At 38.8% G+C, this 23,070-nt stretch overlaps 1 protein-coding gene across 1 annotated transcript in view; it reads left to right on the forward strand.

Annotated features, from left to right (window-relative positions):
* Positions 1–6,405, forward strand: part of LOC753486 (TBC1 domain family member 7) — an 11,651-nt gene extending 5,246 nt beyond the window's left edge. The window contains exon 7 of the mRNA XM_030993624.1: positions 5,343–6,405. Coding sequence (XP_030849484.1) covers positions 5,343–5,414 — 72 coding nt within the window. The 3' untranslated portion in view covers positions 5,415–6,405. The remainder of the gene's footprint in view (positions 1–5,342) is intronic.
* The last annotated feature ends 16,665 nt before the right edge of the window (positions 6,406–23,070 follow it).

The following is a 23,070-nucleotide window of genomic DNA, read 5'->3' on the forward strand; positions in this document are numbered from 1 at the left end:
ATTTATGTCAGACGACAAAGGATAGTACAGTCAGATTGGTATAGTAACGAGAGAGTGGCTTTTAATACTGATGGGGCCATCTGGCGCCCTCTTTTGATTGAAGCTTTACATGTGTTCTTCTAAAATCTCAGAAACATATTGACACATCCTCCCCTCTTTGAGCTTTGTGCCGGAGAATGTCTCAATTTTGGAGGTCAATATCAACCTGGTACCAAAACAGATAAAAGATTAAAGAATATCAAAAGATTGGTTTATGAGATCTTTTACAATCATATAACTGCACAAAATAATATTTCAAAGCAAAAAATATCAGAGTCCTTTTGAGTTCTTGTGAGTCTTCATAGTGTCAGAAGATTTGGGATTGTGTTTAGAGTCCAGTTTCTTCAAATTTTAAAAAAAGTTCAAATGTCCAAACAGAGTTAGATGAAGTGATGTCATTCACGTATCTCGCGAATGTTCTCTTTTTAAGTGTTCAAAATGTTACGAAATCTTTCATCTTATGCGGTTCTCGACGTTGTCTGTTTTAACGTCTCAGCGAGCTTGTGTTGTTCTCGTCAAGCGTCTCAGATGTACCATCACCGCGAAACTTCACAGGACTTGTAGTGGTAGATTGACGCTGCTCTGTAGTCCTCACCTTGGGTTGGTTGTTGTCCTGGCATTCCCAGTTAAACATGTTGGGAATAGGATCAAGTGTATCTGACGTGGATGAGGTCGCTCTGAGATGTTCTCTGTTTTCTACGAAGTGTTTGACCATCACAGCGAACTTCATATGATCGATCGTCTATTTCTTCAGGATCACCGCTTTCTTCCATTTCTTTCTATACTTGAATGGTTTCACACGTACAGTTGCTCCAAGTGGAAGATCCTTGAGCTTCCTTGTATTTCTGTTGAAATACTTCTCCTGTCGTCTCTGGTTTGAATTGAGTTTCTCGACATCAGGTCCTGAGTCACGATCAGGCATCAACAACTGAGTTGTGGTGGGTAGGAGTGTACGTGTTCGTCTACCCATGAACCTTTGCGTAGGACTGGTCTGGGTACCTTGAGTTGGTGTATTACGAACGTTGAGTAAGGCTAGATCAACGTTATCTCCAGTGTCCTTGCATTTGGTAAGCAGTCTTTTGGCAGTCTTAACAGCAGACTCTGCCTTGCCATTTGCCTTGCTGTTGTGAGGTGAGATGGTGTTATGCTTGATTCCCATCTCTTTGGCAAACTCAGCAAAGTCCCTTGAAGAGAAAGGAGGTCCATTGTCTGAGACAATGATCTCTGGCACTCCATAGCATCCGATGTGACGTTTCAGTCGCTTGATAACTGCGGGGGCAGTCGTCCTCTGTAGCTTTTCTATCTCAAAGAAATTGGAGTAGTAACAGACCATAATGAGATAGTTCTCGTTATCATGATGAAAGAGATCGATTCCAATTCTTGACCATGGCCTGTCAGAGATAGGATGAGACATCAAAGGTTGGGCAGGTTGAGAGACTGAGTTTTCTTGACAGATCTCGCATGTCTGGATCCACTCCTTTATCTCCTTGTTCATACCTGGCCAATAGACATATTCACGGGCTCTTCTCAAAGTTTCCTTCGACTCCATTGTGGCCAATGTGTAACTCCTCCTTGATCTGTCGCCTCATCTGCTTAGGGATTACCAGCCGTTCTCCCTTGAAAATCAGATCATCAGTCACCGAAAGTTCATCTCTGAAACTGAAGTATGGAGTCAGTGACAAGGAAGCTTTGTCTTGTTGTCTGGCCACCCATCAAGTATGGTGTCTTTGAGCTGGGAGAGAGTTGGATCTTGGGTAGTCTGTCTCTTTATCTCAGCTATCTTGTCATCAGGGAGAGACAAGAGTTTGACAGCATTCACCACCTCTAGATCATGCTGTCCGCTCTCATACGGAAGAGAAGCACGGCTTAGTGCATCAGCCAAGATGTTGTCCTTCCCGTTAAGGTATTTCACTTCAACATCATACGCCATGGCGCGTAGTAACATTCCTTGTAGGCGTTTGGGAGGTTTGTCCAGGGCCTTCTTCACAATGCACTCCAGTGGTTTGTGGTCACTATATACTGTTGTCTTACGACCAAAAGTGAACTGATTCCACTTTTCCAGTGCAAAGACTATTGCTAGCATCTCCTTCTCAATGACAGAGTATCTGGTCTCAGGATCACTCAGCATCCTACTGGCATATGCTATTGGTTGACCATCCTGTAGCATCACAGCAGCACTAACCCTGTAGCACTGGCATCAGTTTGGATTTGAAGTGGCTTGCTTTGGTTGTAGAACGCCAACACAGGAGCTTGTATCAGCATCTCTTTCAGCAACCTAAAGGCTTTGTCATGGTTGGAGTTCCAAGTCCACCACGCAGAGTTGTTGTGGGTTAAGTCATTGAGAGGCTTCATGACATCAGATAGTTTGGGCAGATACCTGGCCAAATAATTGACCATGCCACGTAAGCGATGGATGTCATCCTTGCAGGTTGGAGAACTCATGTTCAGGATTGCATCGATCTTGGATGGATCAGCTTTCAGTCCAGAGTTGGATACTATGTGGCCTAGGAACGAGATTTCCTTCAGTCGAAATTGGCATTTCTCCTTGTTCACACTATGCCAACAGTTTGACATCTCTGTAGAAGACTCTGTAGTCGGGTATCATGCTCAGCATCACTGTTACCCCACCCCTTATGATGTCATCTGCCACACATCGTACCCCTTGAAGACCATCCAGTGCTAGATGAAGTCTCTTTTGGAAGATTTCGCAGCTAACCTTCAAGCCAAATGGTAGACGTTTCCATTTATACCTTCCCCATGGTGTTGCAAAGGTAGTTAGCAGACTTGAGTCGTCGTCAAGAACACAGTGCAAATATCCATCTTTGAGATCACAGATGGAGAAGACCGTTGCATTGGACAGTTGAGGCAGGATATCATCGAGAACAGGCAGAGGATAATGTTCTCTTTTCAGCACGAGATTGAGTGGTCTAGGGTCTAAGCACACACGCACTTTACCAGATTTCTTCTGTACAACAGCCATCTGGCTTACCCAGTCAGTTGGAAACTTACTTCCTCAATCAGGTCTCTTGTCTGCAGTGCATCAAGTTCATCCTTCACAATACTTCTCAAGGATTCTGGTATCACTCTAGCAGGACGAACACTAGGGGTAGCATCATCCATAACAGTCAGATGAAAATCGTTCCCCGGCAGAGTACCAGTCACAGAGGATGAGAAGACCACAGGATACTCTTTGTGAAGATTCTCAGGAGCTAGGTTGCAGACATTCTCAGGAAATATGTTGTGGACTATTTCCATAGATTCGTAGTGAACAGTGATAAGCTGCATCTTCTCAGAAGCTGTTTTGCTTAGCAGTGGAGTCAGATCCTCCTTAACTATGACATAGTCAATCCTGTACTTTTTTCCAGTAGCTGGATTCCTTGTCACGACTTTGCACTTTCCCCACAGCACGTAGTAGCGGAGAGTGGTTCCACATCCGGAGATGGATGCATTCATTTCTCACTACATCTTCTTCAGACAGAAACTTCTGTGGGAGAACACTCACTGTTGCTCCAGAGTCCAACTGGAACTGTACTCTTCGACCATTTAGTAGCATGTTGCAAAAAATTGGTCCATCTTCAGGACTTACTGTATTTATCTGTACAACACTGATACTTTCAGTGGAGGAGTACTCATCATCTTCGAGTTGGTGAACACTCTTGGAAGTACACACTGCAGATCCCTTGAAGTGATTGGGCTTATGGCACACATTGCACTTTTGACCCCACCTGCAGGGCAGCATTCCTTTTTCATTTCGTGTGATTTATTACAGAACTTGCACTTTTTGAGCTCTTTCGGCTTCTGCTTTACAAACTTCTGCTTTCCACTTCCAGTTTTAGCATGTTTAGGGAAAGGTTTTCGATTCACCCTGTTGATTTCCTCACTTTTCAACGCCTTCATGTGAGTAGACGTCGCTTCAACTGCTTTACAACATCAATGGCAGTAGAGAGGTCAAGATCAGATTTGGAGATGAGTAGTTCTCGCATACGATCATCACGTACTCCCAGTAGAACACGATCAACGAGCAATTTGTCATTCATGCAGTCACAGAATCCACACGTCTTACTCATTGTACGCAGAGCTGTCACATACTGTTCAATAGATTCACACATCTTCCTGACTGCGTTGATTGAACTTGAATCTTTCAAAGAATTCTCTGCTCTCACCAAGGAAATGTTTATCAAACTTATCCAGTATCACAGAGCATTTCACACTTTCAGCGGCATTAGCAAACTTCATGCCGTTGTAGACACACAGACAATCTTGTCCCACACTGTGCAGTAGTAGTGCAGTTTGGTACCGATCTGGTTGTTTGGAGAGGTTTGTGAGAATAGTGTAGTTGTCCCATTGCTGTCTCCAGATTTTCCACCCTTCAACTAGACCTACATTTCCCGCAGCCGCATGGAAATGACCAGGGGGTTGGACAGAAGGCTTTATGAAATGGGTCCCTTGCAAATCACCCTCAGTACCCTCAGGAGACACAGTGTCAGGCATGCTGTACACCACAGCAAACAATTCAGACAGAGATCTCGAATTTCAATGCTTTGCATGCAAGTAACACTACACAAACTTACATGAGTGGGGCTGACTATACGTTGAGTTGACTCTCAAAGTAAACAGGTGAATTCCAGTTCATAACACGGTATGCAGACGCATAATAGAGTTATAGGTGTATTACAAACACTTTCCTACATGGATTTACAAACTTTCACCACCGCTGCCATCATGTTTCAAGCTTAGTTCGATGGCATTTAATGTCAGACGACAAAGGATAGTACAGTCAGATTGGTATAGTAACGAGAGAGTGGCTTTTAATACTGATGGGGCCATCTGGCGCCCTCTTTTGATTGAAGCTTTACATGTGTTCTTCTAAAATCTCAGAAACAATATTGACACATGTACTGTATAACAATTGTTGTAAAGCTTGAGGTATGGGTAGAATCCAGAATCTACTAGGGTTAATAACAATATTTTTGACTACTTTTTCCATAATGCATCACCTCGACTAAACACTGGTGTTGTTAGATGGCACTATGGATGGTGTATCCACCGTATTGTCTCCTAATTTAGAATCAAACAACAAGGATCTAGGATTTTTGTTGTATAAAACAAGTAATGTATATCTTCATTTTGTCATTATACAATGTATCTGCTCTCGCTGAGGCTGGATAGGCACCTTTCATGACAGCTTTGTACAAAAGATGCAAGCATACAGCCTCAACTCAAGTGTTGACAGATTGTATAATGAAGTCATTCGCATTCATCATTGTCTATAAACTCTGTTTGTTATCTTTCTCCAACTGCAGATGCCGTTAGACATGCAGAAGTCCTCGTCAACGAAGCCATTGAATTCTGGGAAAAGGATGGGAGTCACCTGAGACCCGAGCAGTCAGTCACATGATCATCACATGATCATCACATGGTCATCACATGACCATGGACTGAATCAGAAGGATGCCAATGTACACAAGCTTACATTAATATGTGGTCGGACTAAAGCACATGATGTTTAGTACCCAGAATCCCCTATGGGTGGTCTACTCTTACAGACTCAAATTGGACACTTGATCACAATAGACAGGATTAATATTTTAATTCAGTAATGATTTTCCTTGGAATAAGTGTGTGTTCCATTAACCCATTATATATGAATGAGCTACAATACTCTGAAGCCAGTCTGCATGCCTTACCAGTTGTTTCGTCAGGCAAGCCTCAGGCAAGCTAACAGGTTGTCAAGAGCAACCTTTGTTTCAAAAGTATGCATACAATTTGAATACGTTTTACTAGTAAGCCTGTCTATTGCATGAAGCCTTGAGCAGAGTCCCACTGTGTAAGCCTCTGGATGTGTCAGATACAAGTACAAAACCAATGGGGTGCAGTGGACAATCCGGGCAGCATAGTCTCACAGTCCAGCCACTTTTACGCTCTATAGCTGGCAAGGGTGTGTGCCTGCAAACTGCTGACCACCATTGTAGTGAGCAAGCACATACAGTGTACCTTTTTGCAAAGACTGTACATTTTGGAAATGTGAATGATTTTTAATTGTATGGCCATCAATAGAAAGAGGTTATTGCAAACGTTATTCTATTTGCATTCCCTAAAATCCTACCAAAGAAAAGTTGGATGAAGAAAGGTTGGATTAATCATTTGAACAAACTTTTATTTTTTGTTTACACTGTATTATATATTGTTATAATACTGTAACAAATTTGCTCACTTCTAATTAGAATTCAGTGATTTCTGTAACTTATATTGTTTAGTTCTGTATAAAACAGTTTCTATGAGGTATGCAATCTAAGGAAGATATCTATATTTGAGTTGTAACTTCAGAACTGTTTGAAATAAATAGATTGATCAATTGAAAATGTATTGATTAATTGATTGAGTAATATAGTGATTTATTGATTGAATGCCGAATGAGTAATCAAAGGATGGATCCCACCCCCCCCCCCCCACTCCGGGGTCGGAATGACCGCATGCATGTTACCAAAATGTCCGGTAAAGGGGTACTTTTCATCAGTGGCGGATCCAGGGGGGGGGGCCCGGGGGGCCCGGGCCCCCCCCCCCCCCTTGAGAAAAAAATCATGTAAAATCACGTGATTTTTACCTTTTTTTGGGATTGGGCCCCCCCCCCTGGCGCTCAAGGGGGGGGTGCAAATTGAATTTTTTTTGAGGATCAAAAAAAAAAAATGTGCTCACTACCCCCCCCCCCCCCCCCCCCCACTGAGCGAATTTTTTGGCCGGCACGTTTTTCAAATTTTCGGGAGCAAAAAAAAAAAAAAAAAAATGTGCTCACTACCCCCCCCCCCCCCCCCCCCCCCCCCCCCCCCCACTGAGCGACTTTTCGGCCGGCGCGATTTTCAAATTTTCGGAGCAAAAAAAAAAAAAAAGTTGGGCCCCCTCCCCTAAGAAATCCTGGATCCGCGCCTGCTTTTCATGCACCAAAGTCTGGTTCATACATACACAAAATTGACTTTACACACCGGACTTAGTGGGTTTTTCAAAAGGAGGGAACACGCATATGCGTACCCTAAATAACACTTAGTTCCGGGGGGGGGGATAGTGATTCTTTACAATTTTGATATATTTGGATGCCCCTGTGGATGTATTATAAGCACTATCAAATTTTGCCCCTAAACTACTGCTTTCGAGAAAAATTGAATATTTAAAATTTCAAATAGTGCCTACGGCCGTACAATGGTAGCTGCGACCATGAAAATCTCAGAATGTGTACTTGTGATATATAATTTCCGAACGAGAACAACTAATTGGGAGATTTTTGTCAAGAAACATTGTTTTATAGCTTAATTTATATCTTGAACATGAGAGGGAGCTATACAACACAAAGAGTTTATTATTTACAATTTCATAACTTTAGACTTGATTTTATCCGAACAACGATCACTGAATATTGTAGGATCGCATATGCATCCAATATGTTCATTTGAACCAAATACATGACCCTATACCAAACTTTGTATTACCTTTAATTGAATGATCAATGGTTGAATAATTGATTGATAAATTAGAAATGTATTTTGTTGATTGATTGATTGATTTAGTAATAGAATGATTGATCGAATGAGAAAGTGATATATTCATTGATCGATGGTATGTGTTATGGATTAATTGAATCAATAATTGATGGATTGATTTAACGAGTAAGTAATAGATTATTAGTTGATTGATTAAATAACATATTGATTGCTTGATTTAATGAGTAAGTATAAGTGATTGATTAATTAATTGATTAAACGAATGAGTGACTAATTGATTGAATGAATGAGAGAGTAATTGATAGATTGATTGGTTGAAATTTTAGATAAGTACATAAATGTAGAAATGAATGATAAATGAACTAATATATAATTAAATAAAAAACAAATAAATAACTAAGCAAATAAATAAATAAATGAATACATGAATACAAAATAATAAAATGAATGAAGACATAAAGAAAAGTTTCATGAACTCGTCAATAACAAACGTTGATTTCTATGCAACAATTGCCCTTCTCTTTTCGGCGAAATGTTTTTTTTTTTTAGTCCATTTACCCCTTCCCCCCCCCCCCCCCCCCCCCGACCACTTATTCGCTGCTAAATATTTTCACACGTATTAGGCAAAAAAATACCCCCCTTCCCCGCTTATTCAGTGCTGGCTGGCTGAGTCGCCGCTAAGAAATTTGACCAACAAGAAATTAAAAAGTGCTCTTACCCCCCCCCCCCCCCCCCCCCCAAAAAAAAAAAAAAACATTTCAATTTAGTTTGGTTTATAAGAACTTTTTAGCATTCAAAGGAATTATTGTACATAACTTGCCACTAGATGGAATAATTTATTGAGAACATCATTGCCAATCAACATCAAGTAGAACAGCTTTTGAAACCTTACATTATACAAATACTTGGCGGAGAATTATTTGATATTATGGCAAAATATATTTAATTTCATTATTCCTAGAAAATATTTTTGAATTCATTATTGCAAGTAACTCAATTGTTTGTAAATCAAGGCGCTTTATCGAATTAAGAAATGAGAAAAACAAATTAATAAAGATGATTTTTTTTTTTTTTTATGTACTTATTAGCGTGTGCGCGTTGCGCAGACCACTGCATGCAAACAACTACGCGCATAATTATCAGTGTTTCCAAAAAAATAAAAGCATGCATGGCGTGCGCACTTAGCCTGAGCGTTGATGCAAAAAGTTTACAAATATGGCTGCCCGAAAAGTAAAATTGCTTCTTTCTTTCTTGTTCATTGTTCGTTTGGTTGCTTGTTCTGTTGGAGAGGTGATAAATCAACACGAATTAATCGAAATAACCGCAGGGTTGACGGCTACAGGTAAGCTTATTATACGGTATAGGGGAAAAGAAAGTATTAAAGGTAGAAGTTTTGGTATGGGGTCATGAATTTAGTTCAAATTTTTATATTCAATTTTTCTCGAAAGTAGAAGTGTTTTAGGGCTAAATTTTCTCGTGCTTATAATACATCCACAGGGGCATCCAAATATATCGATTGATTGATTGATTGATTGATTTTTATATCAACATTTTAAAGACTTATTATCAATCAATTTTTCACAATCGAAACTTTGCATTAGGGTCTACCTTAAACAAGTCATGTCTGATGTTTTTTTTATATGACTGGTGATAATGTCGTTATTTTTGTTACAATAAAAAGATAAAGAAAACATAATTTGATAAGTTGATAAGGATGGTGATGGGTGTTGGTCTACATCAGTTTTGATGATTATGGGTTGGTGGTAATGATGGTGGAGATGACGTTTCAATAAAGATGGATGCCACGGCCTATATGCTGATGATGGTGATGATTTGACGATGATGGTCATGATGACGAAAGTCATTATGTTTTTGATGATGATAATGGTGTTGATTATGATAATGATAAATCATAAATCTGTTCATGATTTCTTTAACTACGGTAGTGATGATTATGGTGATAATGACGGGGGTGGTGATGGTGATGGTAATAGCGTTGATTGCTATGGGTTCTACGATGGGGTGTAAATTATGATTTAATCATTGATGGAAGTGATTATGGCAATGATGATGACGATGATGGTCACGGTGATGACAAAAGTGATTATTATGTTTTCTATGATGATTGGCATAATGGTGTTGATTATGATGATTATAATTGTGTTTATGATTTCTTTAACTACGTACGGTATGGTGATAATGACGGGGGTGGTGATGGTGATGGTAATAGCGTTGATTGCTATTGGTTCTACGATGGGGGTATAAATTATGATTTAATCATGATGGTAGTGATGATGATGATGATGACGATGATGGTCACGGTGATGACAAAAGTGATTATTATGTTTTTGATGATGACAATGGTGTTGATTATGATGATTATAATTGTGTTTATGATTCACATTCGTTAACAATAGTGGTAATGATGGTAATTATAATGGTGGTGGTGGTGATGGTGATGATAATCATTATCCTTCTACGACGATACTCAGCAGGATCCATAAGTCAGGATGTAGTGCTGAGGAATAAACTATCTAGTTCTTGGTCTAGATGCTGGGTGGAAGTGCTCCCTTGAAGCCCTCCAGTGAAATAGCGTCAAGGGTGATCTTTGAAAGTGCATTCCACGCTGTTACTTAAAGCTGATGTCGTCACTTTCAGGAGTCTTGGGTCCGATTCTGCTTTGTCCTACTCTCATGATAATGTTCTTCAAAAGAAGAAATCGACAATTCTTGGGATAATATTCTTAGATTTCACCCACCTCCTTAATTTATAATGATGATCAATATGGTGTTGATGGGATAGAGTCTAATGCAAGTGATAATGCTGTTTATGATTTAATTAATGATGGTAGTGATAATGTTAATGATGATGATGATGGAGTTGATGATGACGTTGATGATTTTGAAGGTGTTAACGATTATGATGGTAGTGATGATAATGATGATGATTGAATAATAAATATTGATTGAAGCGGACGTACAAAAAAAACCTTTTTGTTAAATCTCTCCCCCTCTCTCTCTCCCTCTCTCTCACTCTCTCTCTCTCTCCCTCTCTCTCCCTCTCTCTCTCTCTCTCTCTCTCTCCACTTTCTCTCTCGCCTTCCGTGCGCCCCTCCTTTTTCTCCATTTCTACCCCCCCCCCTCCCCAACCACTCGCTCTCTACAGAATGTGATGAGCTTGTTGACGCATTAAAGGCCCACTCATTCGACTGGTCGATGCATCCTTTGGACCAGGCCCAGGACAAGAACCCGCCATCGTGCCTCGAAAGACTGGAACATTGGACAAAAGGAGACACTGGAACTTGGTCCTATCTATTTCTTGGTCTGCAAGAAATAGATCGAAAAGACTTGGCCCAGAGTAAGTCCTCCTCTGAGCCCCCCCCCCCCCCTCTCTCTCTCTCCCCCCCCCCCCCCCCCCCCCCCCTTCCCCCTCTTTCTGTGTCTTCTCTCTATCTCTATATCTCTTTCTCATCAGATTCTCTTTCTCTCTCTGTCTCTCTCTGTCTCTCTCTGTCTCTGTCTCCCACTTTATTTTTTGGCTGTTTCTCTTACTCTCTCACTCGATCTCTCCCTCGCTAGTCTCTCTCTCTCGCTCTCTCTCTCTCTTTCTCTCTCTCTCTCTCTCAATCCCCCACTCTCCAGGGGCGGTGAAGCACATTTAAAAGTGTGGAGGAGCAACAAAAAAGGGCACCTTCAAAGGGAAACCTCAAAGTGAAAATAATCAATTTGTAGAAATGTAGACATTGCAACTTCGAACATACCCCTACAATGTGAATTCATTATCAGGGTTGATTTCAATGCTTGATACTCTCGTTACATGGTCCAATATACTGCTTAAGCATGATACTTTGCAGTTGGATGTGATGGTCTGAATATTTATTTGGGATCGAGCAAAAGATTTATGAGGTCGCATTGCGAAATATGACAGTCTTATAGAGGGGGGATCCTGATAGAGTTCAATCTTATCATGAGAGACTGAAAATATCTTTAACAAGAAACATAATTATATCAACTTTGAATGCGATCTTCGGATGAAATTAAAGAAAATGTTGCTCTTTAATTGCTATAACTTAAAAGCACATTATGATGAAAGGGAAAGACGGCACATATCCAAAGGGAAAAGGACACTTATTATAAAATAAAAAGAGCACATGTTAAAGTTAAAAGGAGATTATTATCAGAGGTAAAAATTGAGCCCTTTTCGCATCGAATAAGGGGCACTCACCAGAGATAAAAAAGGCACTTATAAGAACGGAAAAGGGGCACTTATTACAAAGGAAAAGAGGCAATTATCAGAAGGAAAGTGGCACTAATAAGAAAGGATAAGGGGCACGTGTCAAAATAAAAGTGTCATTCATCGGAGTTGAAAAGGGCACTTATAAGAATAAAAAGAGGGCATACAAAGGAAAAGAGGCACTTGTCAAAATAACACCTCTCAGATCTGAAAAGGGGCACTCACCTAAATTGAATAGTGCTCTTGTGAGAATGGAAAAAAGGCACCTAATACAAAGGAAAATGGGCACTTATCGAAGGAAAAGGGGCACCTATATGAGATTTTAAATGAGGCATCTATCAGAGGTGTCAGAAGGGGCATTTATGAAAAGGGGAAGGGCACTTATTACAAAATAAAAAGGCATCTGTTAAATTTAAGGGGGCTCCTCTCAGATTTGTAAAAGGGGCGATTTTCATAGGTGAAGAGGGCACTAATCTTAGGTGGTAAGAGGCACTTATAGGAATGCGCATTAACGGGCCCCCGTTTGAAGAAAAAAAAGGGGCACTTATCTGAAGTAAAGGAAGCTTTCCTTCGTAAATAAGTGGGGACACTGTGCCCCCTTCCTCGCCCGGCTCTGCTACCTCTGCCCCCTCACTCTCTCTCTCTCTCTCTCTCTCTCTCTCTCTCTCTCTCTCTCTTTCACTTTCAGGTATACCCTTTACATATCTCAAGGGATATGAAAACCGTTCCTTGCTCCAATGCCCCTATTTTTTCACCCTATCCTATCCAATGATCTTGAATGCGTTGAAGAAAAAAAAAACGAAAGGAAAAAAAAGATGACAATAATTTAGTGTAAAAAATAAATACATGAACAACAAAAAAAACAATAAAAAAGAAAACACTTCGGTTTACTTGTTATTTCTGATCGACCCTTAATAACATTTGTATTCTGAAAATGTAATCCTTTTGGAAAATGTTTGTTTTGTTCTGACAGGGTTCGCTCAAGAAGTATCTGGTGACATCATCTCGAGGTTACGATCCATATAACTAAGGGTAGAGTAGGAAAGAGAAAGAGAAGGAAGAGGAGAATCCCGAGAGGAGATGACGAGGAAGAATTTCGAGAGGAAGAACAGATGAGGAGAAAGGGAAAGTTGGAGGAGAGCTGAGAGGAATATCAAAATCCCCACTGTACCACTTGTAGCTAATTACTTGCTCCCTCTATATAGAAAACTTCCCTTTATATGTCGATGAGAAAGCCACCTGTCAGTGACCTCAATGGATAGTATAATCCCTTCTGGCCGAACTAGTAGAAGAACAGAAGAGTCGGAAAAAGACGGGGTTGGATACTAAAAAGGAAGAAAGACCAATAAAACATGTCGACTTAAAAAAGAAGAAGATGAGGAACAAAAAAAGGAAGGACAACGAGGAAAAGGGGACGGAATATGAAGAAGAGAAAGATGAAAGAGAAGGGAAAGGAAATGAATGATAGAAGAGGAAAAAAAAGGAAAACTTCTAAAAAGTGCAGGAAGAAAAATGGAAAACATTCTATGAAGAGGAAGAAGAAGGGGAAGGAAATTTAAAAACGGGACAGAAGGAGAAGAGGTGGACTATCTTTAGAACAGAAGGAGAAAAACGGGACAGAAGGAGAAGAGGTGGACTATCTTTAGAACAGAAGGAGAAAAACGGGACAGAAGGAGAAGAGGTGGACTATCTTTAGAACAGAAGGAGAAAAATGGGACGGAAATGTAAGAACACCAAAAAGGAGAAGGGAAAAAAGTATTATGTAGAAGTTCTACTTCTCTGCCATGCACTCTAAAGAGGTCACTGATTGAAGACTTGTCCCCCAGACATGAGCCGTTGATCCGTTAGAGGAATTACCAGTCAAAATATTACTTTTACTCAATATTGTGATGTCACTTTATAATCCCAAAGGGTAAAATTCTAAATGTTAGCGGAGTCAAAAATGGTCCCCTATTTACGCCGGGTTTTCATGAACATAAACAAAAAGGAAACCCATTTTTACTTTTTTTTATTGCTAAGTCTTTCTGCTCATTTTTTACTATTTAACAAAAAGAAAAGAAAAGAAAAAAAAATCATCGTTGATAATTTTTCTTTCTATTTTTTTTGATCGAGCCAAAATGTTGAGGTTCACTTGGATTCTTGATTTTCTTGATCATTACATACAAGCATGGGCGTAAATCTGTCAATGATACCTATTGTTCAGGGGTGATGATCTATTCATTCACCCCCCCCCCCCCCCTGAACAATAGGTATTACGTAAGGATTTACGCCCATGCATACAAGTCATGATGATGTAATTTTTTTTTTGTGGTTTGGTTTGGATATCTTTGCTTTACATTATGCTATTATTGCTTTGGGAACTACGTTTGTAAAAGGCCTAAGGGCTGATTTATGTAGTTCCTTATTTCATTTTCTAAATTATTTTATGAACTTGTTTGTATCTTTTGTATCAATGTAATTTTTAACCGAGAATGAAATAAACGAGAACTGAATTGAAATTGAATTGAATTGAATTGAAATAATTTGGTTATTCTTTAATTTTTGTTGTTGTTATATTTGGGAGAATTTTCAACGAAAGTCTTTGAATTCAACTTCAATATTGGTAAAATATTTGCCATGCAAACACCCGAATTTTTTTTTTTTTAGTCATTGACATGACCGTGTTTCCCAAATCCTAAGTAACGGGTTTGTTTAGTTAGGCACAGATGCAAAGGAAATGCGATATTGAATATTCATTATTTTGCCATATATTCGATATCAAGTCGGATGGCACGATAATATAATTACAGAAATTGACGTTTCCTGCTTTTTAGTCCGACAGTTTTAGTATTTGGTCACATTCGACGTTACCTATCTCGGTCAATGAGTGATACGTTTATGTCGAAAAATTGTAACCTATAAAAAATGGTACATGTAGGCCGTCCAGGTAAAATTGCCAAATGTACCAATTAGGTAAAAGCATGATACGAATTATTGCACAGTATTACCTGTTGTTATAGGTACAGGCCATAATGTTTGTCCTACCTATAACAACAATATGCAATTCGCATTTTGTTTATTGAAATACAATTATTCGTAACGCCATGAAATAATTTGTATATGCATATTACTATTTGGTAATTGGGAAAATAGCCTATATAATTATATACTGCTGTCGACAGCTCACCAGCAGAAAGAGAGTGCCTGAAATAGGAAGTTCAAATTTGTTTGCTGCAGTTCAGACAAATGCATGGTATACTAATCTATTACAAATCTGAACCCGAACGTTATATATCTTGACCACAGAATTAGAATCTTGAACCCCCCCCCCCCCCAAAAAAAAAAGAAAAGAAGATTGCCACATCGTGATCAGTCTTGCAGTACACGTACACGTTTCTGCTATACAGACGGTTCCATGACACATGCTCCGCCGACGATTGCTCCGCCGACATTTACTCCGCAAAACTCGACAATTGCTCCGCGACATTTGCTCCGCGACAGTTGCTCCGCCGACAGTTGCTCCGCCGACATTTGCTCCGCCGACAGTTGCTCCGCCGACATTTGCTCCGCCGACATTTGCTCCGCCGACAATTGCTCCGCCGACACATATGGCTCCGGTTAGTCTCATTTCACAACGCCCCCTATCGTCAGAGCATGATCAGAGACAGCAGCCTAACATGTTAGCCGGTGGACGTTTTTTTTTAAAAAATCGTTAAAAATTCCTTTTTTGTTTAAACGAAAAGCACATCCACCCCGACGTACGTTATCACTAGCTCTTTCATTGGAGCCCTCATGTCTCATTGACTTTTGAAAGTTCACCCACCGTAATTTTTCAAAATAGGTTGCAAGCTCGTCATATTGCCTATGAAACACGTCTAACTTTGGACTCAGTTTACCAAGCGATTTGAAGATTATAGGTCGAGCACACGAAACATAAAGAGCATGAATTATCATAGATCACTTCTGCCTATTTCATTATGTCTATTTCATCCAACCCCCCACCGTATTTTTGCCATTTAGTAAAAGCAAACATTTTGCCGAGTTTAGCAAAAACATGAATATTCATGAACGGTCAGACAATACAGCCTTTATAGTACGTAACGTATAGTGAATGGAATGGGCGATGATCCGTTCAGGAGGTAGAGGTCAGTGGTTTGTGCTTGTTATGTTCACGCGAGCGAAAATGAGACAATCGGAGCAATATGATTGCTCCGCCGACAATTGCTCCGCCGACATTTGCTCCGCCGACAATAATTGCTCCGCCGACAATTGCTCCGCAAAACGCGTCAATTGCTCCGGTAACAAAATGCTCCTCGAACGACAGTTGCTCCGCCGACATTATTGCTCCGCAAAACGCGACAATTGCTCCGGTGACATTTGCTCTGCCGACACATTGCTCCGCCGACATTCGTTCCGCCTGAAGCGACACTTGCTCCGGTGACACCGACAATTGCTCCGCCGACATTTGCTCTGCTAAAAAAGTGCCCCGTAAAATACAAAGGCTACTACGACAATAATTGTTGCTCCTCCCCAAAAGTACCCCGCAAAAGACAATGCTCCACCGACAATTAAATTGCTCTTTGATCGAAAAGTGCGGCCTTGTGGAAGACATGATTAATGCTCCTCTGGCAATTAGTGCAATAAATGCTCAGCCGTTTTTTGCTATTCCCCAAAATGTTTGATTTAAAAAACATCAAGTTTTAGCTCCTTATGCAAGTTCTCCGGCGAAAGATAATTACTCCGTTCAAAATCTGTTTCATTTATTACTCATTAGCCGATCAAAAGCTCAAGGCTATCTCTCTCTCTCTCTCTCTCTCTCTTGCTCTTCCTTTTCCTTTTTACACCCTTTTCTTGTCTTCTTAGCTCTTTTCTTTCCTCTCATCGGCTATTAGTCTTCTTTCATTTTCATCACTTCTTCTTTTCTTCCCCTCTAGAGTTCTATTTCTCTCGTGAAATTGTAACGTAATGTAGTACATGTAGTACATTCTTGTTTAGAATAGTATTTTCAATAATATCCAGTCCGTTTTCTATAGGTTTCGCTTTACTATTAGTGTGTAAAATCTTTTGAGCTAGTGCTATTCGGTGTGGCGTACACATGGCAATCACATGGTAGATAAAATTATGATCATCAGTACTGGGTCGAATAAATTAAAGAGAACTGAATTTGAACCCGGGCCATAGGCTACCCCCTCTCGTTCTCTCTCCCTCTCTCTCCCTCTTCGTCGTCTTACTTTTCCCTCTCTTACCTCCCTGTGCATTTGTATGCCTCGATAATACAAAAAAATAAACAATAAGATTCTTCCTCTTCCCCTCCTTCTTCCTAGTATTGTAGTAGGAGTATAGTAATAGAAGCAGTATCACAATAATAATGACAACAATGATTATTATGGTTGGTGGTGTTACTAATGTTATTTTTGTAATTATTATGTTTGTTATTAATATCCTTATCATGATTATTATCGTTAAGATAAGTTATTATTGTAATTATTATAATAATTATTATTGTTATTATTATGATGAATATGAACATGATGATTTTGATGACAATTAGTATAAGTATATAGTATTATTATAATTGTTATCATATCATTATTATCATCTGTATTATCAGCATAATCTACAATGGCAGTAGTGTAGTATAGTACATGTAGAATTAGGCCTTATAGTAGAGGTATCATTCTGATCATTATTATTCTGATTATCTTTTGCAATACGTCTAGACGATAAACTCATGACAATTGACAATTGTCATGAATCATTGTCTTTAAGTTTACCATTAAATGCATCTGGTTGGAATTTTGCTCAGGTATTTGGTACCGGATGATTTAAATGGTAGAAATTAACTTGTGTCCTATTCATTCTAGTCTCATTCATTTGCATTATGTTTTATTCATTCAAGTTCTGAAGTTTCTGACTGTTTTCAAGACAATATCTTTTGTGTCGATCATAGTTCTATGTAGCTTGATATCTCACGGTAATTTTGAGAGAAAAGCAATGCAAGCAATGATTTCTGAATTGTAGCGACTTTCGCGTTCGCCTTTGCTATTCTTCAATAATATTCGACAAGCAGTATTAATTAATTTGTCAAGGACTCATGATAAATTCGTTTAATAGTTGGTTTCCTAGCTCGGTTGATTCCCCGGGGTTGATTCTTTTGTTCGGATTATTTGGCGGGGAAAATAGAAGTGAATGTATTATTATTCTTATTTGTTCATCGTGTCTACGATGCTCTTTGAATCAAAAACATCTTTTAGTGTTAGGCTTCCTGAAAGAAATTTCAATTGTTGTTAAAAAAAATTTGGTTGCACTCTGTAGATTATGATGATATGTTTGATATTTTTGTCAATACAAGATCAAACACAATCTACTGGCTGCATGCCAATAAGTTCTTGACAACAATAACAAAATGTGAGCTAGTGCTATTCGGTGTGGCGTACACATGGCAATCACAATATGATCATCAGTACTGGGTCGAATAAATTAAAGAGAACTGAATTTGAACCCGGGCCATAGGCTATCCCCTCTCGTTCTCTCTTCCTCTCTCTCCCTCTTCGTCGTCTTACTTTTCCCTCTCTTACCTCCCTGTGCATTAATATGCCTCGATAATACAAAAAATAAACAATAAGATTCTTCCTCTTCCCCTCCTTCTTCCTAGTACATGTAGTAGGAGTAGTAATAGAAGCAGTATCACAATAATAATGTCAACAATGATTATTATGGTTGGTGGTGTTACTAATGTTATTTTTGTAATTATTATGTTTGTTATTAATATCCTTATCATGATTATTATCGTTAAGATAAGTTATTATTGTAATTATTATAATAATTATTATTGTTATTATTATGATGAATATGAACATGATGATTTTGATGACAATTAGTATAAGTATATAGTATTATTATAATTGTTATCATATCATTATTATCATCTGTATTATCAGCATAATCTACAATGGCAGTAGTGTAGTATAGTACATGTAGAATTAGGCCTTATAGTAGAGGTATCATTCTGATCATTATTATTCTGATTATCTTTTGCAATACGTCTAGACGATAAACTCATGACAATTGACAATTGTCATGAATCATTGTCTTTAAGTTTACCATTAAATGCATCTGGTTGGAATTTTGCTCAGGTATTTGGTACTGGATGATTTAAATGGTAGAAATTAACTTGTGTCCTATTCATTCTAGTCTTATTCATTTGCATTATGTTTTATTCATTCAAGTTCTAATGTTTCTGACTGTTTTCAAGACAATATCTTTTGTGTCGATCATAGTTCTATGTAGCTTGATATCTCACGGTAATTTTGAGAGAAAAGCAATGCAAGCAATGATTTCTGAATTGTAGCGACTTTCGCGTTCGCCTTTGCTATTCTTCAATAATATTCGACAAGCAGTATTAATTAATTTGTCAAGGACTCATGATAAATTCGTTTAAAAGTTGGTTTCCCTCGGTTGATTCCCCGGGCTTGATTCTTTTGTTCGGATTATTTGGCGGGGAAAATAGAAGTGAATGTATTATTATTCTTATTTGTTCATCGTCTCTACGATGCTCTTTGAATCAAAAACACCTTTTAGTGTTAGGCTTCCTGAAAGAAATTTCAATTGTTGTTAAGAAATTTTTGGTTGCACTCTGTAGATTATGATGATATGTTTGATCTTTTTTTCAATACAAGATCAAACACATGATGAAAATCTACTGGCTGCATGCCAATAAGTTCTTGACAACAATAACAAAATGTGAGCTAGTGCTATTCGGTGTGGCGTACACATGGCAATCACATGGTAGATAAAATTATGATCATCAGTACTGGGTCAAATAAATTAAAGAGAACTGAATTTGAACCCGGGCCATAGGCTATCCCCTCTCGTTCTCTCTTCCTCTCTCTCCCTCTTCGTCGCCTTACTTTTCCCTCTTTTACCTCCCTGCATTTGTATGCCTCGATAATACAAAAAATAAACAATAAGATTCTTCCTCTTCCCCTCCTTCTTCCTAGTACATGTAGTAGGAGTAGTATTAGAAGCAGTATCACAATAATAATGACAACAATGATTATTATGGTTGGTGGTGTTACTAATTGCAATGACGAACCTTCGTCATTGCCTTGTTTTCGTTCACATTCTGCCCCATTAATATTTTCCTCCTTATATTCCTCGTCAGAAAATCGCATTCGTTTTGCACATGATGCTTGTTATTCCTAGTTAGGTGCTTTCCTCATGTCCTTTTCCTTTCAAATTTCGTAGGCATCATCTCTAGCATCTCATCAAGGTCACCTACTTTTTCGATTTTCGAAATCACTCATGCATGACCGTCCAGGCGCCATTTTGTCCGTTTCTGGTCCATTTTAAGGCCTTTCTTTCTTCCTTCCTATCTCCACTATCACAGATCCTACAAACTTCTAACAAATTCCTCTAGATAGTCTGAGAGATGTTCTTTCATCTGCGACACATGACTTGACCTTCAAAATGCCATCTTCATACTCGAAATTCAAATCTAAAACCGACTCCGTCAAAAATCTCTCAAGTTCTTGAAAAATGGACCCCTAAATAATCTAAAACTGCCATAACTTTCTCATATAAATTCCGTTTTGTATTTAAATCTTACAGTATCTTTATCTCATAATTGCACATAGCCATGCCAAATTTCACGCTCCAATGGCTTTGCATAACATAAATAGCGCCCTCTAAAGTTCTGGGAATTGGCTTTCTCTCTGTGGCCGTATCTCCATAATGGCTTGGCAAACCCGTACCCTTTTTTGGATTTACATACTTGAAGATATGCCCTTTCCAGCCATATACAAAATTATATACCCTTTTGCTGACCAAATTTGAGAAAATTGCCCTCCAAATTCGCCATTTTCAAGAAAATTGAGAAATAACTTCAACTTGCTCTAAAATAGCGATCATTATACCTACAACAATAAAAATTAGCAGACACATGTATCAATATACGTGACAACTGTCTGCCAAGTTTGGTAAATTTCAATGACCTCAGCGCAAAGTTATCGCTAAAAATGATGAATTTACTATGCATTACGTAATAGCGTGTTAAATGCGTGCAGTACATTGCGCGCAGATTACAATAGTGTCAAACTGACCGCAATGAAGTGCCCTCTTGCATGATACCAAGTATAGTATATGTTCACACAGAAAATTGTGAGGAAATCGCATTTGAACATAGGTCATTATACGAATTCCGCCGAGTTTCCGCCCGAATCTAACACGTATCGGCTATGACGTCATTTTTTCAGACTGCTTTTCGCCCCTTAAACGTCCTTTTTTTTCCTTGAAAATTTGCAGTGACATGCCGAGTTCCAATACGCAGGGCATCTAATGGCCGGATTTTTGAAATTGGTCAAGGGGGCCATTTAAGACGCCTTTTTGTCCTATAAATCTATTTTACATCACGTCTTTCGATAGGATTATCATAGAAAAAAAAGAGTGGTTTACAATAACAACCATGAAATTCTCTTTCTAATGATACCAAATACGGCCCATAAAGAGACGTAAAGAGAGAGAGAAAAAACAATTTAACCCCGGTCATAATACAGATCCTGTACTTTTCCGCTCATTCATTACATGCATTGTCTATGGGGCATATCGGGTTCTCCTCCTTAATATTCTCCTTCGCAGTGTTTTCCTAATCGTCCAAAAATCCCATTCGTTTTGCACGTAGTGCTTGTTATTCCTAGTTAGGTGCTTTTCTCATGTCCTTTTCCTTTCAAATTTCATAGGCATAATCTCTGATATCCAATCTAGGTATCCTACTTTCTTCGATTTTCAAAATCACTCATGCATGACCGTCCAGGCGCCATTTTGTCCGTTTCTGTTCCATTTTAAGGCCTTTCTATCTTCCTTTCTATCTCCATTATCCTAGATCCTACAAACTGCTAACAAATTCCTTTAGATAGTCTAAGAGGTGTTCTTTCATCTGCGACGCATAACCTGACCTTCAAAATGCCATCTTCGTACTCAAAATTCAAATCTGAAACCGACTCCGTCAAAAATCTTTAAAATTCTTGAAAAATGGACCCCTAAATAATCTAAAACTGCCATAACTTTCTCATATAAATTCCGTTTTGTGTTTAAATCACACAGTATATTTATCTCATAATTGCACATAGCCATGCCAAATTTCACGCTCCAATGGCTTTGCAAAAAAATAAATACCGCCCTCTAAATTTCTGGGAATTGGCTTTCTTTCTGTGGCCATATCTCCATTATGGCTTTGCAGACCCGTACCTTTTTTCGGATTTAGATACTTGGAGATATGCCCTTTCCAGCCATATACAAAATTATATACCCTTTTGCTGACCAAATTTGAGAAAATTGCCCTCCAAATTCGCCATTTTCAAGAAAATTGAGAAATAACTTCAACTTGCTCTAAAATAGCGATCATTATACCTACAACAATAAAAATTAGCAGACACATGTATCAATATACGTGACAACTGTCTGCAAAGTTTGGTAAATTTCAATGACCTCAGCGCAAAGTTATCGCTAAAAATGATGAATTTACTATGCATTACGTAATAGCGTGTTAAATGCGTGCAGTACATTGCGCGCAGATTACAATAGTGTCAAACTGACCGCAACGAAGTGCCCTTTCGGATGATACCAAGTATGACATATGTTTACACACAAAATTGTGAGTTAATCCCATTTTAGACACCATATTATACTGTTTATAATTATGTTAGTATAGACGACCGTTAGTGCCAGATCGCCCGTTATTGCATGCATATCGTTGTGCCACGATTGCAGGTCTAGTTGCAATGACGAACCTTCGTCATTGCCTTGTTTTCGTTCACATTCTGCCCCATTAATATTCTCCTTAGTATATTCCTTATCGTCCGGAAATCACATTCGTTTTGCACGTAGTGCTTGTTATTCCCAGTTAGGTGCCTTCATCATATCCATTTCCTTCCAAATTTCGTAGGCATCATCTCTAGCATCTCATCAAGGTCACCTACTTTTTCGATTTTCGAAATCACTCATGCATGACCGTCCAGGCGCCATTTTGTCCGTTTCTGGTCCATTTTAAGGCCTTTATATCTTCCTTCCTATCTCCAATATCCTAGATCCTACAAACTTCTAACAAATTCCTCTAGATAGTCTGAGAGATGTTCTTTCATCTGCGACACATAACCTGCCCTTCAAAATGCCATCTTCATACTCGAAATTCAAATCTAAAACCGACTCCGTCAAAAATCTCTCAAGTTCTTGAAAAATGGACCCCTAAATAATCTAAAACTGCCATAACTTTCTCATATAAATTCCGTTTTGTATTTAAATCTTACAGTATCTTTATCTTATAATTGCA

The sequence above is a fragment of the Strongylocentrotus purpuratus genome, unplaced genomic scaffold, assembly GCF_000002235.5.
Source record: "Strongylocentrotus purpuratus isolate Spur 01 unplaced genomic scaffold, Spur_5.0 spur5_scaffold_20, whole genome shotgun sequence".
Classification (NCBI taxonomy): Eukaryota; Metazoa; Echinodermata; class Echinoidea; order Camarodonta; family Strongylocentrotidae; genus Strongylocentrotus; species Strongylocentrotus purpuratus.